Source organism: Oryctolagus cuniculus, chromosome 7 (genome assembly GCF_051225735.1).
Source record: "Oryctolagus cuniculus isolate XC-2025 breed Fujian yellow rabbit chromosome 7, ASM5122573v1, whole genome shotgun sequence".
Taxonomy (NCBI): Eukaryota; Metazoa; Chordata; class Mammalia; order Lagomorpha; family Leporidae; genus Oryctolagus; species Oryctolagus cuniculus.
In genome coordinates this window covers 163,622,711-163,648,005 of record NC_142873.1, presented here as the reverse complement: position 1 = coordinate 163,648,005, position 25,295 = coordinate 163,622,711, and the positions used below count along the sequence as shown (strand labels likewise).

General features: G+C 68.6%; 1 protein-coding gene across 8 annotated transcripts in view; it reads left to right on the top strand.

The window, feature by feature from the left end:
- Nucleotides 1-25,295, top strand: part of TP73 (tumor protein p73) — a 64,958-nt gene that overhangs the window by 17,653 nt on the left and 22,010 nt on the right. For 4 of the 8 annotated variants that reach the window (XM_070077071.2, XM_070077069.2, XM_070077070.2 and 1 more), the window contains exons 2-3: nucleotides 9,516-9,606; nucleotides 10,341-10,461. In XM_070077071.2, the coding sequence (XP_069933172.2) occupies nucleotides 9,545-9,606; nucleotides 10,341-10,461 (183 nt within the window). In that variant the 5' untranslated portion in view covers nucleotides 9,516-9,544. Of the gene's footprint in view, nucleotides 1-7,495; nucleotides 8,109-9,515; nucleotides 9,607-10,340; nucleotides 10,462-16,988; nucleotides 17,221-24,314; nucleotides 24,532-25,295 lie in introns of those variants that run through there. The other 4 variants (XM_089299338.1, XM_089299339.1, XM_070077072.2 and 1 more) reach the window with 4 other exon arrangements.

Sequence of the window (25,295 nt, the reverse complement as noted above, 5' to 3'; positions counted from 1 at the left end):
GGGCGCGACCTGGGCTCCTCCTGGTTTGCTGGGCCCCTCGGCTGTGTGCCCACCACGCTGGCTGCCCCTCGGGTGTGTGCCCACCACGCTGGCTGCCCCTCGGGTGTGTGCTGACCATGCTGGCTGCCCCTCGGGTGTGTGCCCACCACACTGGCTGCCCCTCGGGTGTGTGCCCACCACGCTGGCTGCCCCTCGGGTGTGTGCCCACCACGCTGGTTCCTCTTGGGAGCAGGGCCGGGATGAGGCCAGGGCCGTTCAGCGTCGTCCCCGCCTCCCACCTCCGAACTCCTCTCGGACCCAAGTCCAAAGCGGGGCACACACGAGCTGTTAAGGTCAGAGACTGACCCCAGGCCGTGGCCTCCCAGGAATCCTGGTGGTCCTTCCCAGCCCTGCACAGCCCTGCCGGGCTCAGACCGCAGTCTCCGCTCCGCCGTTACTGCTACTGCGTTGAGCGCCTCCTGTATACAGGTGCTGCCTGATGCTGGGGCCGCGGCCGGGAGCAGCTGAGACGGGGTGGTGCTCCACAGAGGCGGGCCACCTGGGGGTCCCGGGCGGAGACCTCTGGACAGCTGTCCCTGTGGGCAGCACCAGCTCCCCCCCAAGGGCTGGATGCGGCCTTGCGGCTGGGTAGGGAGGGCGGGGGCTCTGGCCCAGGGAGTCTGCGGGGGGGGGGTGCGCCAGGAGTGGGCGTATCCCCTGGAGGGGGCAGGGGGCAGGGCTGAGTCCTGTCAGAGGGCCACGCTCAGTGAGGGGGCGGGGCAGGCGGTCGCCCCAGAGGTCAGACTGGAACTCACGCCGGGCCGGTGGCCACACCCAGAATGTGGAGACGCCACACGTGGGCTCATCCCGCCCGCGGGAGGGACAGCCCGCTTACACCCAGAGAGCACAGCACGGGTTCACTCCCAGGCGGATGCTGAGGGCACCAGAACCCGGAGGGTGGAGCCAGACCCACTGCCGGCTTCCCCTCCCCATGGCTTGGTCCATGTCCAGCCCCACTGACCTCGGCTTCCGGGCTCACCAGGCTCACAGTGTGCCAGTGCCCTGCACTACAGACAGGTCCAGGGACCCCTGGAACGAGGAGGCCTGGGCAGGACCCTGTCCCCTTGCCAGCCCCCACTCGCCTTTCCCTCCCCTCCTCTGCTTGTCCCTATCAGCTCCGGCAGCTCACAGACCCACAGGCCGGCCGCCGTGAGCTCACGCTCCCTGGGGCTGGCCTGGCCTTCGTCCCCAATCTTACTGGCTTCCCATGTGGTGGGGCAGAGGCTGGGTGTCCTGTCCTGCCCCCACTGGAGGGGCCTCCTGGTGCCTGGTGGGGAAAGCGTTGGAGGGACCTCACAGAGGTAGGTTCACGCCAGCACTCGCACCTCTGAGCTGTGCCCCCAGCCCGGCACCTCTGAGCTGTGCCCCACCAGCCCGGCACCTCTGAGCTGTGCCCCGGTGAACTGTGCCCCCCAGCCCGGCACCTCTGAGCTGTGCCCTGGCGAGCTGTGCCCCACCAGCCCGGCACCTCTGAGCTGTGCCCCAGGTGAGCTGTGCCCCCAGCCTGGCACCTCTGAGCTGTGCCCTGGCGAGCTGTGCCCCCAGCCCGGCACCTCTGAGCTGTGCCCCAGGTGAGCTGTGCCCCCAGCCTGGCACCTCTGAGCTGTGCCCCGGTGAGCTGTGCCCCCAGCCTGGCACCTCTGAGCTGTGCCCCAGGTGAGCTGTGCCCCCAGCCTGGCACCTCTGAGCTGTGCCCAGGTGAGCTGTGCCCCCAGCCCGGCACCTCTGAGCTGTGCCCCGGTGAACTGTGCCCCCCAGCCCGGCACCTCTGAGCTGTGCCCTGGCGAGCTGTGCCCCACCAGCCCGGCACCTCTGAGCTGTGCCCCAGGTGAGCTGTGCCCCCAGCCTGGCACCTCTGAGCTGTGCCCTGGCGAGCTGTGCCCCCAGCCCGGCACCTCTGAGCTGTGCCCCAGGTGAGCTGTGCCCCCAGCCTGGCACCTCTGAGCTGTGCCCCGGTGAGCTGTGCCCCCAGCCTGGCACCTCTGAGCTGTGCCCCAGGTGAGCTGTGCCCCCAGCCTGGCACCTCTGAGCTGTGCCCAGGTGAGCTGTGCCCCCAGCCTGGCACCTCTGAGCTGTGCCCCGGATGAGCTGTGCCCCCCAGCCCGGCACCTCTGAGCTGTGCCCTGGATGAGCTGTGCCCCCAGCCCGGCACCTCTGAGCTGTGCCCCGGGTGAGCTGTGCCCCCAGCCCGGCACCTCTGAGCTGTGCCCCCCAGCCTGGTATCTCTGAGTTGTGCCCCAGGTGAGCTGTGCCCCCAGCCCGGCACCTCTGAGCTGTGCCCCAGGTGAGCTGTGCCCCCAGCCCGGCACCTCTGAGCTGTGCTCCCAACCCGGCACCTCTGAGCTGTGCCCCCAGCCTGGCACCTCTGAGCTGTGCCCCAGGTGAGCTGTGCCCCCAGCCTGGCACCTCTGAGCTATGCCCCCAGCCTGGCACCTCTGAGCTGTGTCCCGGGTGAGCTGTGCCCCCAGCCTGGCACCTCTGAGCTGTGCCCTCAGCCCGGAACCTCTCAGCTGTGCCCTGGTGAGCTGTGCCCCCCAGACTGGTACCTCTGAGCTGTGCCCCGGGTGAGCTGTGCCCCCAGCCCGGCACCTCTGAGAGCACTCCGAGCCCAGGGAGGCAGGTTGAGGATCGAGGGAGCGCACAGAAGGGACGGCTCCAGGCTGGGGTGGCAGGGTGGGCGCTCGATTGGCCTGGGCAGCACTTTCAGGAAGGTGACCGCTGGTACCAGGGGATGGGGCACTGGAGCCCCCTGGGCTGGGTGCACTGGGGACAAGGCTGTCCGGGGACAGTGGACATCACAGCAGCATGGGTAAAGCCAGGTTGGACGTACGGCCGGCCAGAGCAGGAAGGACGTCACCTCTGGGGTCGGGGTGAGTCCCGGAATGGACTCAGGGGCCGTGATGACTGGGGGTGGGGGCCCGGGGGTGCTCTCAGCAAGCTCAGATTGACAGGTGTCTGTCAGCCAGGGGACAGAACTGGGGTGGCCAGCCAGGGGATGTTCTGGGCCCCACAGGGAGGGGCCCAGAGCACGGGGGCCAGGGGTGTCCGCAGGATGGAGACATGTCATAACGGGGTGTTCCCCTCTAAATGCAAGGTGTCCCGAGGAGGGTGCCAGGTGGGGACAGCTGATGGGGCGCCGCCGTCCAGCGTGGTCAAGGATATGGAAGTGCCCACCTGGGGAGGAGAAGGTCCCTCGCCGATGGTGCACTGGTGTGGGGACAGGTGGCTCGCCCAGGGGGACCTTGTGGGGCAGAGCGGAGCATGGGGGCTCGGGGGTCTCGCAGCCTGTGGGCAAGGGGACAGGGCTGTGCCGGGCAAGATGAGGTCGGACCCGACGAGGCCAGGTGGGGCCAGGCCCCCGCAACCCCTGTGAAGGCGGCCGCCCTCCCGCGTGTCCCCTCCCCACTGAGGCTGTGCTGGGTCCTCACACACAGGAGTGAGCTCACACTCACTGTCCTCACACACAGGCATGGGTTCCCACTCACACTCACTGCCCTCACACACGGGCATGGGTTCACACTCACTGTCCTCACACACAGGCGTGGGTTCACACTCACTGCCCTCACACACAGGTGTGGGTTCACACTCACTGTCCTCACACACGGGCGTGTGTTCACACTCACTGTCCTCACACACAGGCGTGGGTTCACACTCACTGTCCTCACACACAGGTGTGGGTTCACACTCACTGCCCTCACACATGGGCGTGTGTTCACACTCACTGTCCTCACACACAGGCATGGGTTCACACTCACTGCCCTCACACACAGATGTGGGTTCACACTCACACTCACTGTCCTCACACACAGGCGTGGGTTCACACTCACTGTCCTCACACACAGGCGTGGGTTCACACTCACTGCCCTCACACACAGGCGTGGGTTCACACTCACTGCCCTCACACACAGGCGTGGGTTCACACTCACTGCCCTCACACACAGGCGTGGGTTCACACTCACTGCCCTCACACACAGGCGTGGGTTCACACTCACTGCCCTCACACACAGGCGTGGGTTCACACTCACTGTCCTCACACACAGGTGTGGGTTCACACTCACACTCACTGTCCTCACACACAGGCGTGGGTTCACACTCACTGCCCTCACACACAGATGTGGGTTCACACTCACTGCCCTCACACACAGGCATGGGTTCACACTCACTGCCCTCACACACAGGCATGGGTTCACACTCACTGTCCTCACACACAGATGTGGGTTCACACTCACTGCCCTCACACACAGGCATGGGTTCACACTCACTGCCCTCACACACAGGCATGGGTTCACACTCACTGCCCTCACACACAGGCGTGGGTTCACACTCACTGTCCTCACACACAGACGTGGGTTCACACTCACTGTCCTCACACACAGGCATGGGTTCACACTCACTGTCCTCACACACAGGCGTGGGTTCACACTCACTGTCCTCACACACAGGCATGGGTTCACACTCACTGTCCTCACACACAGGCGTGGGTTCACACTCACTGCCCTCACACACAGGTGTGGGTTCACACTCACACTCACTGTCCTCACACACAGGCATGGGTTCACACTGTCCTCACACAGAGACGTGGGTTCACACTCACTCACACACAGGCCGGGTTCACATTCACACTCACTGTCCTCACACACAGGCGTGGGTTCACACTCACTGCCCTCACACACAGAAGTGGGTTCACACTGTCCTCACACAGAGACGTGGGTTCACACTCACTCACACACAGGCCGGGTTCACATTCACACTCACTGTCCTCACACACAGGCGTGGGTTCACACTCACTGCCCTCACACACGGGTGTGTGTTCACACTCACTGCCCTCACACACAGGCGTGTGTTCACACTCATTGCCCTCACACACAGGTGTGGGTTCACACTCACACTCACTGTCCTCACACACAGGCATGGGTTCACACTGTCCTCACACAGAGACGTGGGTTCACACTCACACACAGGCCAGGTTCACATTCACACTCGCTGCCCTCACACACAGACGTGGACTCACACTCACTGCCCTCACACACAGATGTGGGTTCGCACTGTCCTCACACATAGGCGTGGGTTCACACTCACTGTCCTCACACACGGGCATGGGTTCACACTCACTGCCCTCATACACGGGTGTGGATTCACACTCACTGTCACACTCTGACCCCCTCTTTCATCCCAGCCCTCTATCCCCTCCTGTCTTTTGCCCTGGTTGTCGGCCATCCTGGGTGGCCGTCCTCCTGCCCTGACCACACTGTGACAAACCTCCCTCGGTGACCCCCGTGTCTGCTGCACCTGCCAGGGCTGTCCCTCCTCTGACAGGTGGCCTGAAGCCCCCCGCTGACTCAGAGGCCCCCAGCATCACATTTCCAGCCTGGCAGTGCAGGGGTCATGGCCCTGCTGCCCCTCCTCTTAGAGGAGCCCCCTCGGGAGGCCCCCACCGAGTCCCTTCCTCCCTGAACACCGAGCTCAGGGCTGGGGCTGGACTCCGCCCCCTTCTTGGGAGCACCCAGCTTTGCATTCCTCACAGCTGCACATTTTTCCGTCTCTGCCGGGCCAGGGTCGTCTGTCGGCCGCCCCTCCTGGCTGCCGCCGTGGTGCTGGGTGCTAGAGAGGTCCCGGTGGGGCCTGGAGCCCGAGACCTCTGAAAGGAGGCGGGGAGTGGGAGGTGCTGTGTGCCGCGCACGGGAGGGACCCCCGTGGGGACCCCCAGCAGTTCTGACTCTGCCTCCCCCACTCCGCCCCTCCCCCATGCTGAGTAAGGGCTGCAGGTGCGGGGCCAGCGCCTGCCCAGGGCCCTCCCGAGGGCACATCCTCTGCTCTCCCTGCACCCCGCACTCCAGCAGCTCCCAATTTGTCCCCGCTGCGCGGCCAGGGACCAGAGGTCAACGGGGGTGGCGGGGGGGGGACTGCCCATCTCAGGGCACGGGGCTGGGGAGCAGCCAAGGGAGAGCTCTGTGGCCAGAGAGGAGAGGGCACCCCGTGTCCCCGCTTGACCTGAGTGTGTGGGTGGGAGACGCAGGACAGGGAAGCCCCGGGCAGGTCAGACCCCAGTGGGGGGCGGCATAGCCTCGGCGTTCCCCGGCCGGCTCCGCTGTCTGCACAGGGCTCCTCTTCCCGCAGCTTCTCCCTGACTGCCCCTCCCCCACACCCCAGGCTTGCGGTTTAGTCTGGGGGGGGAGGTTGGGGTCACCACGGTCTCCTTCCAGCAGTGCGAGGCTGCCACCCTCTCCTGCCTCAAACAGAGACAGCGGCCGACCTCAGGCTGCAGGGGAGGCGTCCGGGCTGCGGATGCCCTGCCCCCTCCCGTGGCCTGCGGGATGGGGCCCCCGTGCACCCCACCCCACAGAGGAGAGAGGCAGGAAGCTCTCTGGCAGCCCCGGCTGAAGGTCCTGACCACATTCCACTTGGCGAGGGGGACGGAGGGGACAGCGGCTGCTAACGGGGTGGCTGGAGGGGACAGCCAGGCTGGGCTCCCGGTGTCCTGTTGGAAGGAGGCCCTGTCACCGTGCAGAGGAGCTGGCTGCCGGCTCCACCCCTTGTTCTCCGGCAGGAGCCCCCCTGGGCCTCAGAGGTGACGGACATGCGGTGGGCGGCCCGCTCCTGCGATGTCCGGCCACGTCGGGGCTTGGCGTGTCCGTGGTGTGCTGGAAGCGGGGGCTGCCAGGGTAAACGTGGAGAGATGTTATTTGGGGGCCCCAAGCTGATGGCTAGAGCAGGGTGGGAGGGTGCAGGGGGCCCGGGGCCTATCGGTGCTGGCGCTGAATGGGGTTGGCTCTGGCTCTGAGGTCTACAGAGGGGAGGGGCACCAGAGGGGACGTCTCTAGGAATGGGTGCCTCTTCCAGGTGGGCTCATGGGGCTCCTAGTTCATAAGAGGTGGGTAAGGAGCCCCGTCTGTCCCCAGCCTGGGCAGTGGCCGGGGAGCCAGGTGCTCCCTGGGCGCGGGGTTGGGGGAGGGGACCTGCTGACGGGGGCACCTACGTTCTGAGTCACCAGGACAGTGGCCCTGCGGGTGGGGGCCTGGCCTTGGGGGCCGGGCTGCTGGTGACCCAGGCTGAGCAGGCAGGCGGCACGCAGCTGGGGCACGGGCCAGGGCGTGCGAGCGGATGCTTGGCACAAGGCAGGGGCCCAGGAGGGGAGTCGTGGGCTGGGCTGGGTGAAGGGGCAGCCGACCTCTGGCCCCTGGTGCAGAGGGGCCACATGGGGGCTTGGCAAGGCCCTCGGCAGCCCTGGGTTCGGCTGAGTCACAGCCACACCCACGCCACCTGGGCAAGTCCCTCGGGCCTCTGCGTGCTCGTTCCTGTGTCAGGCCGGGGTCCACACCGGCAGGGTTGGTGTGGGCCTGGGTCTGCAGAGCGCTCCAGCAGCCCTGGCTGGAGGCGTTGGCCGTGACCGTGGCCCTGGCCCACAGGGGCCCCGGCTGTGTGCGTTGCGTCCTCCCGGCTGGGGTGGCTGCGCTGTGCACTGTGGGACGTCCCCCCCAGGGGTGACCGCAGAAAAGACGTTGTGGACGCCTACCGGCAGGGACCTGGGAGAGCACAGTGAGTCAGACTGAGACGCCTGGGGTGGGGGCCCTTCCAGAGGCCTCCCCGTCCTGCCCCTCCCAGCCCGCGGCCCCCTGTGGGTCCCGGATGTTCCCGGGGGTGCAGCAGGCGTGGTGGTCCCTGGAAGGCTTGACTGAGTCCTGGCTCTGCTGGCTCGGGCCCTGTGAAGGCCTGGGAGGCTGGCCACCCTCCAGGGGGGCTGGGGCGGGGTCAGCAGGGTCCTGGGTCCCACCACAGAGCCCCAGCCGCCGGCGCCTCCCCCTGACGTCACAGAGACACTGGGTCCTCGTGGAAAACCCGCACCGGCCACCACGCGTTTGCATCTCGCAGCTGCACCGCGGCTTCCTACAAACGTCTCTGCCTGCGGGGGCTCCTGCCCTGGGACCCCGGGTGGGCACCGCGGCCGCGCCCCTGGCGTGAACGCCACTCCAGAGCAAACGGCGGGCGGTGCCGGGCCCGGGCTTCATTCACAGGAAGCTGTTTCAGGGCGGCTTCCGCTTCTGGCCTCAGATTCCGGCTGGATCCTGCAGGTGGGTCTGGGAATCCGCTGCCCCCGCCGCACGGGACAGGCAGCGGGGAGCCGGGCGGCTGGGGGCTGAGTCCCGGCGCCCCGGGTCTGTGGCAGAGCCGGACCCACTCCTGTCCCTCAAACCCCGGCCCGGGCCCAGTGGGGTCACCGCCGGCTCAGGTGCGGCTGAGATGGGGGCGTCTGGCAGGAGCCCCTGCTGGCCCGGCGCAGGCAGCCGCGTGCCGCGGTCATCACCGGGGTCCGGGGCTCTCGCCTCGGAGTTTGCCGGGGTGGTTGGGAATCAGGCACTCTGCAGCTTCCCGGCTCAGATGAGCCCTGGACGGGCCCCAGAGCCTGGTCCTCCTGGGGAGGGGTGTGGGCGGAGCCCCCAGTGAGGCTGCCGCTGCCATGCTTGGGGGGGGGCTTCCTGAGGCTGCTGCCCCTGGGGTCTGGCCCAGCATCACCCTCACCCCCCCCCCCTTTGTAAGGATGCAGACCGCGGGTGCTGCTCTAGACCCTGCTATGGGCGGGCGCCCTGCAGTCCACGTGTGGACCGGTTCCGTACGCCTGCAGCCGCACCCCACAACCCGGGTGCCCGGGGTGGGCTTGTTCCCCCAGTGCGGGCGTGGATCCGATTACACCAGAGCCGCTCCTGGTGGCGGCAGCCGAAGGCTGTGCTGAGGCCTGGAGGGTGGGCCTGGGGAGGGCACGGAGCCCGGGTTCTGCAGCTGACGGCGAGCGGTGGCCCTCCTGGCTCGTGCCACTCCCGCCGGGACGGGTGGTCCCACACGTGTGGTCCCCACCAGCGCCTGCCTACCTGGCGATGGACCAGAGTGACCTGTTGCAGGCCGTGCCCCCCACCCCCACCAGCCACGGGCAGCTCCAGGCCTGCCTGCGGCCAAGCCGATTCCCGCGGCCCCTGGCCCTCACAGAGGACCCAGGAGGCCGGCCCCAGCGGGATGGGACAGCAGCCCCCCCACCCCAGCTCCCTGTCCCTGGCTGTGCTCAGCCTCCTCCTGGGTGGGAGCTGGCCAGGAAGGTGGTACTGGGGACCAGGGGCCTGGGCTGCGGGCAGGGATCCCAGTCCGCGCCACGGGGGACCAGCTCCAGGGTCAGAGCCTCGTCACGTCTGGCCGTGGCCTCCCTGTGGGGCCCTCGGCCTCAGCCTGGGCCTCCACATGCGGTCAGGGTTGCTTTCGCCTTGGGAGCTCGGGGGACGGCCCCAGTTCGGAAGGTGACGGCCCATCTGAGCCCACACGCCGCAGACCACGCCGTCCCCGCGAGCCGTGACCCTGGGTGCGAGCTGGGCCCCACATCTGGAAGCCCCCAGGCCAGACCCAGAGGCACAGCTTGGACGGCAGCAGCCCGGCCCTGCCCGTCGCCCCGCGTGCCAGCGTCCCCGGCACTGACGCCCCCTTCCCTCCCGCAGAGTGAGCTGCCCTCGGGCCGCGTGGGAAGATGGCCCAGTCCCCCTCCCCCCCTGACGAGAGGGCCACCTTCGAGCACCTCTGGAGCTCACTGTAAGTATGTCCTCTTCCTGCCCTCTGGGCTAGCCTCAGCACACTCCGCAGAGTCGGCACAGGGCAGGGGGCAGCCCCACTCGGGCTGGGTGAGCCTGCACCTGCGCTCCGGGCTAGTCTCGGCAGACTCGGCACAGGGCAGGGGGCAGCCCCACTCGGGCTGGGCGAGCGGCCGCCTGCCCTGTCAGTGGACCTGGGACAGGGAGAGCTCACAGGGGTGATTGCCACCTTGGGCCCCTCCCGGGGCTGCAGCGCCTGGGACCCGAGAGTGTCCTTTGGCTCTCGAGAGGGGTCCTGGTCAGGAGCGGCGAGGAGAAGCCCGCCTGTGGCCACGCCTCCCCGGCACTCCCACCAGCCCTGAGCGGTGAGGCAGGAGCTCAGGGTCAGCAAGAAGGAGCCGAGGACTCTGAGGACCCCTGGAGGATGGGAGCCCTGGGGGGCAGGAGCTGTGGGCTAGCCTCGAGCTCTGGGCCTGGGAGTTCTGAGGGGTGGGAGCTGTGGGCTAGCCTCGAGCTCTGGGCCTGGGAGGTCTGGGGGGCAGGAGCTGTGGGTTAGCCTCGAGCTCTGGGCCTGGGAGGTCTGGGGGGCAGGAGCTGTGGGCTAGCCTCGAGCTCTGGGCCTGGGAGGTCTGGGGGGTGGGAGCTGTGGGCTAGCCTCGAGCTCTGGGCCTGGGAGGTCTGGGGGTGACACTGGACAGGGGGCTGATGGTGTCTACCTCCCCCTCCCTGGCCCAGGGAGCCGGACAGCACCTACTTTGACCTCCCACAGCCGAGCCAAGGGGACAGCGAGGCTGCGGCCAGTGCAGAGGCCAGCGTGGACGTCTTCCACCTGCAGGGCGTGACCGCGTCGGCCATGGTGAGTGGGGGCTGCCCTCTCAGAGGACTGGCGGGGGGCAGTGAGAGAGAGAGAGAAAGAGAGAGAGAGAGAGAGGAGAGAGGAGACAGAGAGAGGAGAGAGAGAGACTTTCATCCGCTGGGGCTGCGCCAAGCCACACCCAGGAGCCAGGAGCTCCATCCGGGTCTCCCACGTGGGTGCAGGGCCCGTCACTGCTGCCTTCCCAGGCCGTCAGCAGGGAGCCGGATTGAAAACAGAGCAGCCAGGACGCGAACCGGTGCCCCGCCGTGGCACGCCAGCGTTCACCGCTGTGCCGCAGCGCCGGCCCCGTCCTAGCTTTGGAGTCCGGCAGAACCCGGATGCTCTCAGATCTCCAGCTCGCCTGGCGGGTCGGGGCCCAGGAACTTTCAAAGCAGGAGATGTCACGGAGCTGTCAGCACAGAGGCGGGGGGAGGGGTGTTCAGGCACAGCTGGGTCCAGGCGCAGGGTGGGGGGTTCAGGCATGGCTGGGTCCAGGCACAAGGGGGGGTTCAGGCCTGGCTGGGTGCAGGCCACTGTGGGGGTGGGGGATTTCCTGTAGTCCAGCAGGCGTCCCCTCGCTGGCCTGCACATGGTCAGGTGTCCACCTCTGAGTGGAGCCAGTGCCCCTGACTGGCCTGGGCCCTGTGTCCCCAAGGCCTGGGACAGCAGCAGCTGCCCCCAGCACAGGGACTGGGGTGGGGGCCAGGGGAGGATTCCGGTGCATTTGCCACAAGAGGGGGCCGTATGGGGCAGGCAGGGCCATGTGCCCCTGACACCCCATCTCTGTGGACCCCCATCCTCCCAGAGGGCTGGAGGGGGCAGAGCTGGAGCTGCCCCAGGCAGGAAGGCAGGGGTGAGGTGAGCTGTGACGGTCCCAGGAGGTGATGGCAGGTGGACGGCAAGAGGGGGTGTGAGGACCCCAGACCGACTGTCCCCAGCGACCTCCCTGTGGTCCCTGCCTGGGCCAGCCCCCCAGGACCACCAGGCTGCTCGGTGCCCACAAAGCTGGAGGCCCCAGGGCCCTGGGCAAACACAGCCCCTCTGAGCCGAGGGCCCGGGGCCCCGGCTGAGCTGCCCGGGACAGCACCAGGCAAGGATGGGGTCACCTGGGGGACTCCGCAGGGCACGCGGCCTGGCCCCGTCCTCCCTAAAAGCCCCCATCCCAGAACGGGAGCCCCCTCACCACAGTGTAATCTGTCCCTGTCCCTGTCCGAGGCCCCCGGGGGTGAAGCTGGCCCAGGAGGAGCAGAGTGAAGCCGGGCGGGAAAGGAGGTGGAGCTGCCCACGCCCGACCACGTGTCTGTCCAGGGTGCCGGGCTGGCGCAGGGCTTGCCGGCCCGCGTGGGGCTGGGACCAGGCACTGCGGGGTGAGGGGCCGGCAGGCGATGAGCCCTGCGTCCAGTCTTGAGGCTCCGGCAGCCTGGCCTGGCCTCCTGCTTGGGTTCACGTTTTATAGGTGAGGCTGGCACCGGGCAAGGCGTCGTCGTCCGGGGTCAGGGCGTGCGGGTAGAGTGCTGTCCCCTGCTCCCTGGGGAGCGCGGGTCCCAGCAGGCCCCCCTCCTGGACATCAGTGTCCTGCCGTCTGGAGGGACAGGAACCGGCCGCGGGCTGCAGCGTGGGTGGCTCAGATGTTTCTCCACCCTCGAGGGGGCAGGGGGTGCCTGAGACCCTCTAGACCCCATGTCCAGAGGGGGCCGGGGCTCCAGGAGGCCCAGGGGGCAGCCCCGGGCCATGTGGGTGGGACGGCTCGCCTGCCGGGGCACGCTGTGCCAGCCCGTGTGGGGGCTGAGGGCGGGGCCAGCCGTCAGGCAGCAGCACGCCGGCTTCTGTGAAAGTCGGCTATGAAATTCCTGGTGCACAGCTCAGCTCCAAGGTGGGGATTCCCTGCGACCATAGCTGGCCCCGCCCCTCATCCCAGCCCCCTGCAGAGAGCAGCCCCTGGCCCAAGCGCTGCCACACCCCTGCCCCTAGGGCAGCTCCGGGAGACCCCGCAGGCTGTCTGACCGGCAGCCCCCAGGGCGCCACCGTCTGGAGCGTGGTCCTAACTCGGGGTCCGGGGCACCCCGAGGGCCTGGAGCTGCCCTGGGGACGCTTTCAGTCCGGCCCCGGGGCTGGGGAGTACTCTGGGCTGGGGTCCTGAGTGCCACCCCTCCCCCACCGGTGGAAACCCCGCGCCCGTGGCTGGGTCTTGTCTCCGGAGAGGTGACCTGGCACAGAAGCAGCGCCCAGGCCAGGCCTCAGGTCAGGTCATTCTGGTGTCCAGAGTTCCCAGAGCTCCGCCCAACCCTGGGCCTGTGCTCTGACCAGGCCCTGACCTGGCCTGAGGGGCGTGACCAGCCCAGGGGCGTGGCCACTGTGGCTCAGTCCCTGCGCAGGGAGGGGGCTGATCCTCTGGGGGACTCTGACGGGCACATAGGTGCCCCTCAGGTGCAGGGTCCCAGCACCGCCCCGCGGCCCCATTGGAAAGCGGCCATGGGAGTTCCACCCCGGGCCCTTGGCCACAGCCTTAATGGCAATGGGAGACGGGCAGAGTGGGTGGGTTCAAGTCCTCACAAGTCTCCGGGGGGATGGAGGCGTGGGGGCAGGGAGAGCCTGTCCTGGTCTGGGAGCCAGGGCAGAGCAGGCCTGGTGGGGGCTCGGGCACTCACGGTGGCCCTGGGGCTGTCGTGGCCCAGAGTCCAGAGGCCGCTGTGGGTGTGGGGGCTCCGTGCTGGGCAGCCCTCGGACAGGTGTTTAACCCTCTGGGCCTTGGGTTCCCGTCTGTAGGGAAGGTGCTGGGAGGTGCTGACCCCTCCAGGGTTTGGGGACAGCAGAGGGTACCCCCCTGCCCTGTGTGCCTTGGCTTGCAGCGAGGGCAGGGAGACCCCGGGACTGAGAGTGCTGTCCTCGAGCCCAGAATGGCGCAGCCCGGGCAGTGCCCCCGGCGTCAGGGCCCCATCAGCCCTCGGTGACCCTGTTTTCTGCCTTGCCCATGGTGGCGGCCTTCGGAGCTGGCCAGGGGCTCACAGGGACCTCCATCTAAGACAGCTACAAAGCCATCTGTGGGCTGGGAGCCGGCGTTGTGGGTGGGAGGTGACCGGGGCCGCAGAGGGAGAGGGAATCGAGGGGCCCTGGATGTGGCCCAGGCAGGGCTCAGGGACCAGAGACCTAGCAGCCGTGTCGAGGGGCGTGGCCGAGGGTGAGGTCCCCGTCATGGGCGTGGACAGAGGGTGCCCAGGAGGCCGCAGAGGCGCCCCAGCTTTGTGGGGGAGTCTCCCCAGCATCCCCTAGGGCCGCTCCCTCTGCGTGGCCAGGGTGGGGCTGAGAGCATAAGGCTGAGCAGTGCCTAGGACAGGTGGAAGGGAAGAACAGGGGAGGGAGGCAGGTGCAGCGGCCGCGGGCTGGCCGGGGTCCCCGCCCCTCCCCCGCCCCATCTGCGTGTCTTCCCGCCTCTCCTGGCGCCTTTCTCGGGTGACAGCTGTTTGCCGGCAGGTGGACCACAGGGGGAGGGCTGGCGTGCTGCTGCAGGAGGCGGTGCTGCTGCAGGAGGCGGGGCCGGCAGATCTGCCCTGGCGGCCCACTGGGAGCTGAGCAGCAGGACAGGGGCCTGGGGTGGGGCCCGAGTCGGGGTCGCCCAGGGAAGGCCTCCCAGGCTTCCTCCAGCAGGTGCCGCCCCCATGCACGTGTGCTGGGCGGGGGGTGTGTGGCCGCCTGTCCTGCGAGCGTCTGTGAAGGGGTCAGTGGGTCAGTTCTGGACGCAGAACAGGTGCCAGGGCTGCTGGGGTCACCTGAGGGGCCAACGCGGGGAGGCAACCAAGCCAGGCCCAGCAGGGGCCCCGCTCTGGGGGATGGGGCCCCCGGCTCCTCTCTCCCTGCCCTGGGAACATCCGGGACCTTCAGGAAATTCACGGGGAGCGGGGCTCCGCTCGGGGTGGAAACCAGCAGCTTTGGGGTGTTCGAGTCGGAGCCTGCGACGCGGGCTTGGTCAGGCTTGTGCCCCGCGGCTGCCCAGCCCCGCGTGGGGGCCATCAGCGCCGCTCCGGTCTGGTCCCCAGCCCCCTCCCGGGTGGGGTGGGGCTCTTGCTGCTCCCCAAGTCCTCTTCCTTCCGCTCGCCCTCCTGCAGCCTGAGAGCCCCCCCCCACGGCGCAGCGGCTTCGCCGAGTCCCCCCTTCCTTCAGTCGTGCCCTTCGGCAAGCGCGGGGCTGCGTGGCGCAGAGCGAGGAGTGGGGGACTCGTCAGGGTCCCTCAGTGCCCGTGGGCGTGGGGAGTCAAAGCCAGCGGCCCCCCACGTGGCCCCCCCAAGCCTGAGAGGACCCCAGACTCGAAGGAGAGAAAGCACTGGCAGCTCTGGGCTTCCGCAGAGCAAGGCCCTCAGGAGCCTCACTGCCCAGGGCAGCCCACCCCGGGCGTGAGCGGGGCTCACCGGGGTCTTCCTGTCTGCAGGCTTCCCCCCAACACGCACACATATGCACACATGCATGGGCTCACACGTACGCGCACACACACATGGGCTCACACATATGCACATGTGCGCATGGGCTCACACATACGCACACACATGCATGGGCTCACACATACACACACACAAACATGGTCTCACAATACACGCACACACATGCATGGGCTCACACATACGTGCACACACATGCATGGGCTCACACATACACACACACAAACATGGTCTCACAATACACGCACACACACACATGGGCTCACACATACGTGCACACACATGCATGGGCTCACACATACACACACACAAACATGGTCTCACAATACATGCACACACACGCATGGGCTCACACATACGTGCACACACATGCATGGGCTCACACATATGCACACACACAAACATGGGCTCACACATACGCACACACATGCATGGGCTCACACATAGGCACACACAAACATGGGCTCACACATACGCACACACATGCATGGGCTCACACATACGCACACACAAACATGGTCTCACACATATGCGCACACATGCATGGGCTCACACATATGCACACACACGCATGGACTCACACATACGCACACACACGCATGGGCTCACACATGTGCACACACATGCATGGGCTCACACATATGCACACACACGCATGGACTCACACATACGCACACACACGCATGGGCTCACACATGTGCACACGCATGGGCTCACACATGTGCACACACATGTATTCATGCATCGGCACGTGCACATGCTCACACATATGCACACACACACATGGTCTCACACATACGCACACACGCATGGGCTCGAGCACACGTGCACACACGTATTCATGCATCGGCACGTGCACATGCTCACACATACGTGCACACGCAGAGCTGCTGCTTCCAGCGGAACTTCCCACGGACGCCACAGCAGCCCCCAGGGGTTGTGTCTCCCGCAGAGACCCCCGCCCTGAGCCCCTGCCTCGCAAGCGGCTTCATTTCTGCCGTGCCGTGGGCTCAGCGCCCAGCGCGTGCGACCCACAGGGTTGTGTGTCGGCCAAGAAGGCGGAGCTGGGGCTCCCGCGGCTGATTCCAGGAACCCGGGGGTTCCGAGGGTGGGGGCCTTTGGTCCCCGCCCCTGAGCAGCCGCTGGGTGCCGTCCTTTATCCTGCAGGCCAGTGCAGGGGCACATAGGGGCTGCTTGGGTGACCGCAGGCCCATCTCCCACTGCCCTCAGCAGCCAGGGAGGGGAGGTGGCCTGGCACCGTGGGAGAAGTGCTTGGAGGAAGAGGGCCTCCATGCCACCCTGCAGCTCCCCTGGATGGTCAGGCCCCCGCCGTGGGGCTCCAGCCCGTCTGCTCTGGGGGCGTGGAGACGCAAGGTCCCAACGTCCGGCTTTGTGGGAGGCGTTTGTGCATCGAGGCTGATCCCGGGGGACTCAGGCCCCTCTGCCGAGGGCAACTTTGTGCCCAAGATGGGGAAATCGGGGTGGGAACTCTGATGCCCCGAGAACGGGAGCAGCGGAACCGCCCACGAAGCCTCCGGGTGGCCCAGCGGCCGCTCTGGGCCCCTGTTTGGTGGGGCTTGGCAAGAGCAGGGACGGCCGGCAACCGCCGGGGCAGAGCTCCGGGTCTCGCGACACCAGCGCCGGTGAGAGTGGCAGGTGCTCATTCCCGCCCCCCGGCTCCCTGAGCGTCCAGAGGTGCGCATCACCCCGTGTGCTCCTGGGGTGGCTCGGGTGTTCCCTGGGCACGAGGTAGCCTGGCTCCACCTGGGTCGCCGCCAGCAGGTGCACCGTCTCCGCCGTGGGGTGGCGCAGCCCTGCCTGCCAGGGTCTCGGGGGCCAGGGCTCCCTCCCCAGGGCTCAGGTGAGGCTCCACGGCTTCGGAGCGCTCCCTGGGCAGCGGCTCAGAGGGGCCTGGGTGGGCGAGCGCAGCCGTGGACCTGGCGGCCGCCCGGGCGTCCCCAGCCGCTCCCCACTCCGCGGCCTCCTTGGTACGGTCCAACACGCAGTGGGCAAGCTGAGGCCTGCCCAGGGCTCGGATGAATAGTCATGAGGAGCCGAGGGGTGGGCCGTGGTTTTGTTGTTAGATGCAGGCAGTTGACAGAACTAAGGGAGATGGGGAAAGCGAGAATGCCAGCAGACGGCCCACATGCTCCCCAGCAGCCCTGGGCCCTGCCTCCCTAGCCACGGAGCCTCGCCCCCTCGGTCCGCGCCGCCCGGCCGCCACCCAGCCCCATGCCTCGGCCCGCGGCGCCCCGGCTCCCCGGCGTGCGCAGACCCCCGAGCGCCGGCCATGCTGTTCGTCGGTGACCCCATGCGGCACCTCGCCACGGTAGGTGCCACGCGCCGCCCAGGGTCTCTGCCGGGCCCCGCGGCTCCATCCTTCTCGGCACTCGGGAGGGAAAAGCTGCCACAGTGGAGGGGTCGGGGGAGGAGGTGGGGCGTGACGGCGCGGACACGCCTGCCCCTCCTGGAGTGGCCCCGGGGACTCGCTCCCGTGGGCTGGGCAGGGACTAGGGGCTGGGCCAGTGCCCGGTCAAGGAGGACCAGCTGCTGCCTCCGCCCACCAGGGCTCCTGTTGCGTCTGAGCTGCGAGGCCGGCGGCTCTGCCGGAGCAGGCACAGGTGTCCCAGCTGCCAGAGCACTGCGCACCTGGAGGTCACCGTCCCTCCTGGGCTTGGGTGTGGAGCCGCCCTGCCCTGGGCCCAGGGTTCGCCCACTGGACAGCACGGCGGCTGGTGTCTGGGCTGTAGGCCTGCGCTCCAGGCTCCAGCTGGCCTGTTGTCTCTCCCATGTGGGGGCAGCTGGCCGGGCATGGCCCGGAAGACGCCGTGGCCCCAGCTTGGCCCCTGTGGCCTGGGCCCCAAGGACCTGGGCTCATTTCCAGACTTGCTGTGTCTCCAGGGCCCGGGCGGCTCCAGGCTGCTAATTGAGCAGGATGAGGACAGGGAGCAGCTGCGCCCCACGGGGCTGTTTCCCTTCCCGGGGAGCGGAGAGCGCGGGGGGCTCCAGCGCAGAGCGGGTGGGCAGCTGGGCCAAGCCCAGGTGTCCCCTAGTCCTGCTGGCCCGGGGCCAGGAGCCCAGAGCGGGGCCACAAAGGTCTGGGGATGCAGGGCCTTTGAAGAGGCAGAGGTCCGGGCAGCGTGGTCCGAGGGTGTGTGTGTCTGCGTGTGCATGTGTGCGCGGGCATGTCTGTGAGACCGTGTGCATGAGAACAGGTGTGTGTGTGTGTGTGCAGGTTGCGTGACAAGGACACACGTGTGTGCATGCTAGGAAGAGCACTAGTGTTGCGCCGTGGGAGCGTGTGCACAGCCAGTCTGGGACGTGGATGTGTGTGTGTGGCCCCGATGGTGGGGAGGGATGTGGGGGCCCCGTCTGCAGTCTGACCTCGGCACTGGCTCCGTTCCCTCGAGCCTCGCGGCGCCCTGACCCCCCCAACACACACTCTGCAGCCAGAGTGGGAAGCAGGCAGGGGAGGGAGGCCCCCCGCCTGCCCCCGAGTCGCTCACTGACTCCTTGGTCCGCCGCCGCTGTTATTGGAAACGCACAGCTGGCCTCGGGCTCCCCGGGGCAGCCTCGCGCCCCCAGAGAAGTGGGTGGCCGCTGGCCTCTGTCGCACCTGGAGCCCAAGGCGCAGCTGGTGTCCCTGCCCTGCCGGCCCCGAGGCCTGGGGCCGTGGGGGACCCCCGCACACCTGTTTTTCTGAATGGAGCTGGTGTCGCTGTGTGGCTCACCGCGGGGAGGGCTGGGCTGCCACCCCACGCACCTTCCCAGGGGGCAGGGAGAGGAACAGGCCCACTGCCCTCCACCAGGCCCTGGGGACCAGCCGTGGCCACCCACGTCATCGCTGTGGGTCTTTGCAGACCTGGGACTACTGTGGCTCATTCTTCTGTTCATTCATCCGTGCTGTCAGCGAGTGTCCGCTCGGCACCTCTGATGCCATAGGCCAAGGGCCAGGGGCAGGCGGAGGCGGGGCCCAGGGCCCTCGGGGCTCTCAAGCTCCTCCCCTTGGGGGACGAGGGCTGCACTGGGTCACCCTCGCCAGGGCCGGTGACTCGGTTTTGCTTCTGTGCCGGAGAGAGAATGTGTGACCCCGTCCTCATCGCCCTGTGCGAAGCTGGACGAGAGAAGTGACGTTTGGTCCACAGTGGACAAATGGCTGTGTGCGGGTCGGCACCGCCCAGCCGTGGCTGAGGACGAACCCGGCCAGAGTTCTGCCTGGACACCCAGCGTGGCTCAGGGCGTGGCTCTCTGCCCCCTCCAGCTGGGGAGCGACACCCCTCCGTGAGCCTCGGTCTCCATCTCTGTAAGTGATGGGTAGCTGAGCTGGGGGTCGCGCACGAGGGGAGCTGCTGGCCACTGGCAGTGCTGGCTGTGTGGGCTGCGGGTGGCGTCCCAGAAGCCGGGCCCTGACAGGCAGACGCACACTCTCCGTCGTCCGCCTTCCTTCCTGGCCAAGGACCCGACGGCCCCGTGGTGCTGCCACATCCCAGGTGTCTCCGGGGCCTTCAGCACCCAGCCCAGGCTGGCACGGGGTGGCGCTCACTGTTCCCCCACGGCCAGGGCAGGAAGGAGCTGCCGCCGGGCTGGTGGGCACTGCAGGATGAGACCGGTGAGTGCCGGGGACACGGAGCCAGGACTGGCCAGAGCCCCTGACTTCCGAGTCCCTGTTCACCGGCAAGCCCTGTGCTGGCTCCCTGGGCTGCTGCTTCTGTGGGCTGCCCAGGGACGCTGTCCGCCCCGCCTGTGCCTTGTGGATGTTGGTCACCCCTCGCCGGCAAGCGGCACCAAGGACGGGAGGTGTGCGCGGCGAGCTGACCCCTCGGCAGCCTCAGGCAGGAGGGACCCCAGCTGGGAAAATCCAGTGAGCACGGCAGGGGTCAGTCAGCCAAGTCGCAGCAGGACCCCGTGCAGGGCAGGGCGCGACCACAGGGGGGCAGGGCCAGGGAAGGGGGTGGGCAGCTCTGTCCAGGTGGAGCAGGGGGACGATGTGGGCCGGGCGGGTCAGGGTGACCCGGGTTTTGACCAGGAGTGTGAACACACGGTGTCAGGTGTGCTCGCGGCTCCCAGGAGGAGGAGGAAGCGGATGGGGGCTCCTGCGGCCATGGGGAGGGGGTGGGCTGAGAAGCGGCCTCCTGGTGGCCGGGGCCCGGGGTATCTGGCGGTGGTGAGAGGCAGCCGGGCCTTGGGGGGGCAGGGTGTGAAGGTGGCCTCAGAGGAAGGCCAGGGCAGGACTGGAAGGCGACGTGGTTCCCTGGGGCGCAGGCAGGGGCGGCCCTGCCAGTTCCCGAGACGGGAAAGGCAAGAAGGGGACAGGTTCAGGAGCCCGGGCCGCCCTGGCCGCCACGGCTGCTCCTACTGCAGGGCTGGGGCGGGTGGGAGCTGTGGGGGGGCAGGAGGCAGCCCTGGGGGGTCCAGCAGGGAGACCACGGAGCCTGGGGGAGACCCACGTGCTGGAGGAAGTAGCCAGGAGAGGACGTTGTGGAGACGGGACAGGTGGTCGACCGACAGCAGGGACAGCAGGGGGCGCGCTCTGGGTGGCAGAGAGGCCGCGGAGACCCCCAGTAGGCGAGGACAGAGCCGTGCTGGGGTGGGGGCTGCGGGAACTGCGTGAAGCGGGGCCAGCATCCTTCGCAGCCCCGGGGCTCGGAAGGGCACTGGGACCCGGACGGGGGCTCAGAGGCACCGACTGCTCCAGACGGCAGGGAGCGGGCCCTGCCGACCCCGGGGGACGGCGTGCACCCCCCGGGCTCCCGCAGCCCTAGTGACTGACGCAGGGTTACTGGACCTACTGGGGTGCTGTGTCGCACCTGGAGATCCTCCCCACGCCCGCAGCCACCCGCGGTGCACCCCTCCCGTCCCCGTCCCAGCGTCCTCTCTCCGTGATCCGCAGCTTCTGCTGTCTTCCCGGGACCCGACGCCCTCCGGCTGGTGCCACAGGCCCTCGCCGCTCTCCGCGGTGGGTGCTGAGCTGGCGCGTGCTCACCCCGCGACCTCTCTTCTGTTTCACGCAGCCCCGGGCGCCTCGGCCGACCCGCGTCTTGGCTGCTGTGTGCAGGGCGGATTCCCGCCCCCACGGCCCCCTCGTCCCCGGCCCCGCCAGCGTTTGTCACTGCCGTCTTCCCAGCGGTCTCCCCACGCGGTTCTGATTCGCGTCTCCCCGGCCACCGCGCCGAGCGTCTCTCCATGGCCCTCTTGGCCACCGCGCGTCTGCCGCTGGGAGACGTCTACTCGGGTCGTTTGCCCGCTGTTGGCTGCTGATGCGTTGCTTTGGCTGTTGAAGTCCTGAGCTCCTCGGGTCTCAGCCTGGATCTCACGTCCCCGTGGGGGGGGGGGGAGAGGGTGCCCGCGCCTCCCCCCCTCACCAGTTTCCTTTGCCCTGCGGAAGCTCCGGGGCGCGACAGAATCCAGCGTCTGCCCCTGCCGCCGTGCCCTTGAGCCAGCCCGAGGTGCCCAGGTCCCCCTCCAGGCTGCCCCCGCGGTTTGGTGCTGCCGGCCTCTCCTGAGGGCCAGCCTGTGGGACCAGCTGACGCGCCCGTCTCCCCCGGCTGGCCCCGCACCATCTTAGCTCACAGGAAACCCACTCTTCCGGGGGCTCAGGCCCGACCTGGCGCCATTCCTGGCCCAGCATCCTGTGACAGCTGCACCCAGACGCACCCAGGCCCCCGCTGCCCACCTGCTGCCCGATGCAGCCCGACCTGGCCCCTGGCCCCGCCTTGGTCACCATCACGTATTCTCAACTCCAGGGCCCGAGGGTCCCCTCTGTGACCGGCCAGGGTCCCTCCTGTGCCCACCCCTCCCCCCGGGGCCGCCCGAGGCCTCCCAGGACCCCCCGGCAGCGTCTTCCTCTTCCTGCAGCTCAGCTCCGCCCGCCAAGCACTTCCCTCCCCTTTGCCCGGCCCAGTTCTCCCTGGAGCTCCGAACCCGAGTCCTTGCGTGACAGCGGCTGCTGCTTTGCTCGCCGCCTTCTGCCCAGGAGGACTGGCCGCGGCTCAGCCGGAACCTGGAGGCTGCCCAGGGTGCCCGAGCGCAGGAGGCGGGCTCCAGCGTTTCATGAGCAACCTGGGAGGGAGCTGCCTCGGGCCCCAGGCCGGGGTGGGACCCCCGCCCGTTCTAGGACGGGAGCAAAGCAGGGCCGAGCCCCTCCTGGGGAAGTGGCTGCTTCTCCCCCTGTAGCTCCTCCTCCTCCTGGCCAGGCGTCCGCTTGTCACCGAGGGCCACTACAGGCGGCACACCTGCCTGCCGCGCCTACCTGTGCCCGCGTGGCACTCGTCACTCGAGCTGCCAGTTCAGCCGCTCATTCGTGCACCCCGGCCCCATCATGTGCTCAGAGCTAAGGCCCAGGAGGCCCTGTTGACCTGGCTCAGGGCACCTGCAGACGTGGGCCATGGCCGGCACTTCTGCAAGACAGACAGGCGGCAGGGCAGGGCCGAGGGGCGGGTGCATGCACAGGGTGCAGGGTGACGCTGGCCCGGGCTGTGGGCAGCAGGCAGTGGGGCAGAAGCCGCCAGCTGCCTCCACGGGGCACAAGTGCCCGCCTCTGGCCGAGCTTGGCCCCCTGGGTGGGCAGCCTCAGTGCAGCCGTCCTCACACGTTTCCATTGAGTCCCAGCGCCCACCTGCCTCTCCCAGGCAGCACCACAGAGCCGTGGGGTGCAGCCTGGGACCCCCCGGGGCCCTGTGCCGTTCGGTCTGGGGCCAGGCTGCTCTCTTCGCCCCACGTGGGTGCAGGTGGGGCTCTGGGGCCTGTAGACGCACGCCTGGCGGCTGAGTGGGGGCTCCGGGGGCGAGCCCTCCAGTGCGAGGTGTGGAAAGTTCCACGTGGCCCTGGCTTGGGGCTGGGCGAGGCTGTGGCTCCGCGGGGTGAGCGCAGAGGGTGCTGTGTGCAGATCTGCGCAAGCACAAGTCGGATCTTGTCGGCATTTCCATCCGTTTAATCACAGACTCCGGGAGAGATTGTGGGAAATACCAGCGGGACGGAGGTCTCCTGCGAGCGAGCTCACTAGCGGGAGCGGCCATCGCCGAGCTGAGGCCCGGCTGCTGTCAGCCCCTCACCCGGCGTGGGGGTGGGACCCAAGTCTGGACTTGCCTGCGAGAGGATCAGAGAGTTTGTGGCACTCTCATCCTTGAAAACCAAGAGCCTGGCCACGGGGCTCTCTGGGCAGCCGGGTCCCTGGAGGGCAGGGGTGGGGGGAGTCGGGCACCCTGGTGGGCGCCGGGCAGACCCCAGGGCCGGTTCCCGCATCGCTGTGCGAGTTGTGCATCCCTGCTGCTCCCTGGCTCCCGCCCTCGAGCAGGGGGCAGCCGGGGCAGGGAGCTGGTGGAGACCCGGGAGCAGCCGGGGCAGGGAGCTGGTGGAGACCCAGGGCCGCGGGGCCCGGGAGGGGCTGGCAGAGCGCCCCTCCCTCCCTCCCTCCCCTTCGGATCCTGGCTGTGGACCTGGAAGGGTGCCACTGCGGGCCCCAATTACTCTGTCGTCCCCGCAGAAGGCCGGGGTGGAGGTGGGGCTCAAACCCAGGTCCTCTGACCCCCAGCTAAGCCCTCGGGAGCTCACCCACCAGAGAAGGGGGCCGAGCCGGCCGCAGACGGTGGGAGGGCAGCTGGGCTGGCCTCTCTGGTGCTAGGAGCAGGCTTTGGATGGAGTTGGGGGGAGGGGGCGGGGGAGCAGAAGGCCAGGGCCGGCCACAGGTGGTGGAGGCTGACAGCAGGGCTGGCCCTGCAGGAGGCGGGCGCGGGCTGTCTGCTGGAGCAGGGAACTGCACTGACCGCCTGTGGGGCCGGACATGGTGGACGCAGGGACGGGGAGTGGGGCGTGAAGCCCCAGGCGTGGTTCACAGCTTCCTGACCCGCAGCTGAGGGGAGGGTCTGCGCAGTGTGCAGGGGGGCGGGGCGGGGTGCAGGCTGCGGTGGTGACGGGCGGGCGGGAGGGCACCATAGGATCCTGCGGCTGCTGTGCTGCAGGGCGGGGGTGGGGGTGGCCCTCGGCTCCCACACTGCAGCGCAGAGTTTGGTGCCGGTTTGTGGAGCAGGTCAGGGAGAGGGTGCAGGAAGAGGTGGGGGCCCGGGGGTCGCGGGCTGCTGCGCCAGCTGGAGCAGGGGCCCAGGGCCCCGGGGGCTTCGCCCTCTCTGGATGGGGTCTGGTGGGAGACACGCGGCTGCGGAGGCTGGGAGCTCTCCCTACCCCGCCCCTACCCTGCCCGAGGCCCGGGGGGCCCAGCGGGGCCCGTGCCACCCTCTGGCTTCCTGGCTCCCCTTCGCGCCTTGCCGCCCTCCTTGGGTCGCGCCCAGGAGCCCTGCACACACATGCAGGCACATGTGGGCACCGCGGGCCGGGCGTGTCCTAATTAGCCCGCTATCTTGGAGTTCTCGTTGAAAACAAAACAAACCAAAAAAGTCCTGGTTTTGCCCGGGTTCCTCCCTGCTGCCGGGTGGATCTCACCTTGGCTTCCGGGCAACCCTGCCGAGGCCTCCACCTCCAGGCTGGCTGCGCCCAGGCCCAGGGTCCCCCCCATCCCCGTGCAGGGCTGGAACGGCAGTTTCTGGGGGCAGAGTCCTCGGACCCCGTGCAAGCCGCCCTCGCTCCCTAAGCCGCGGGGTCTGCGTCATCGGCTGGGGGCACAGCAGGCACCGTGACCGCAGACAGGGTGAGCATGTCCGAGGTGGCCCTGGGGACGAGAGGACGAGGGGAGGCGTGGCCAGGCCAGCCTTCCAGCCCGGGACCAGCAGGAGTGGGCGGTGTCAGCCTGAGGGTCGCACGCTGGGCGGCTCTGCTGGGCCCTGCTGGGCCCCGGGCGCTGCGAGCAGTGGACATTTCCCTCGTCTCGCTAGAGCCCTGCGTGGGGCCTGCCTGCTGCCCGCAGGTCCTCCCTGCGCCTCTCCTTCAGGTCCCTGAGAAATGCGGGCAGGTTCAAATGTGAAGCTTTCGCCAGCACTGCCCCCGCCCCCGGGTGCTGGCCGCTCCCGGGGGATGGAGCTGGGTGCGGGGTGGGGGCCTCTGCTCTCACCTGCCACCCTCACCTGAGACCTGCTCTGGACAAGCCTCAAAGTCAGGGCCGGGGGGGCTCGAAAGCATCCAGGAAGGGGGAAAGCCTGCCCCCTCGGGCCAGCCCAGGACCCCAGCCCACAGCAGGGAAGACCCTTCCAAGGTCTCGTCGCCTGGAAGACTCCGGTGGGCAGGACGCGCCCTGGGCCGGGGGTGGAGGGGCTGGCTCACGGCCCAGCCTCACTGCTGAGTGACCGCTGCCCACACACCACCTCCAGCATCCATCCGTTCATTCATCCGTCCGCTTGCTCATCCACCTGCTGGTTGTCCCAGTCAGCAAAGCCACTGAGGTCCACCCTGGACCGAGAATGCCGAGGGAGGGTCCGGCCCAGTGCCATCCACCAAGGGGGAGCCGTAGCCACAGGT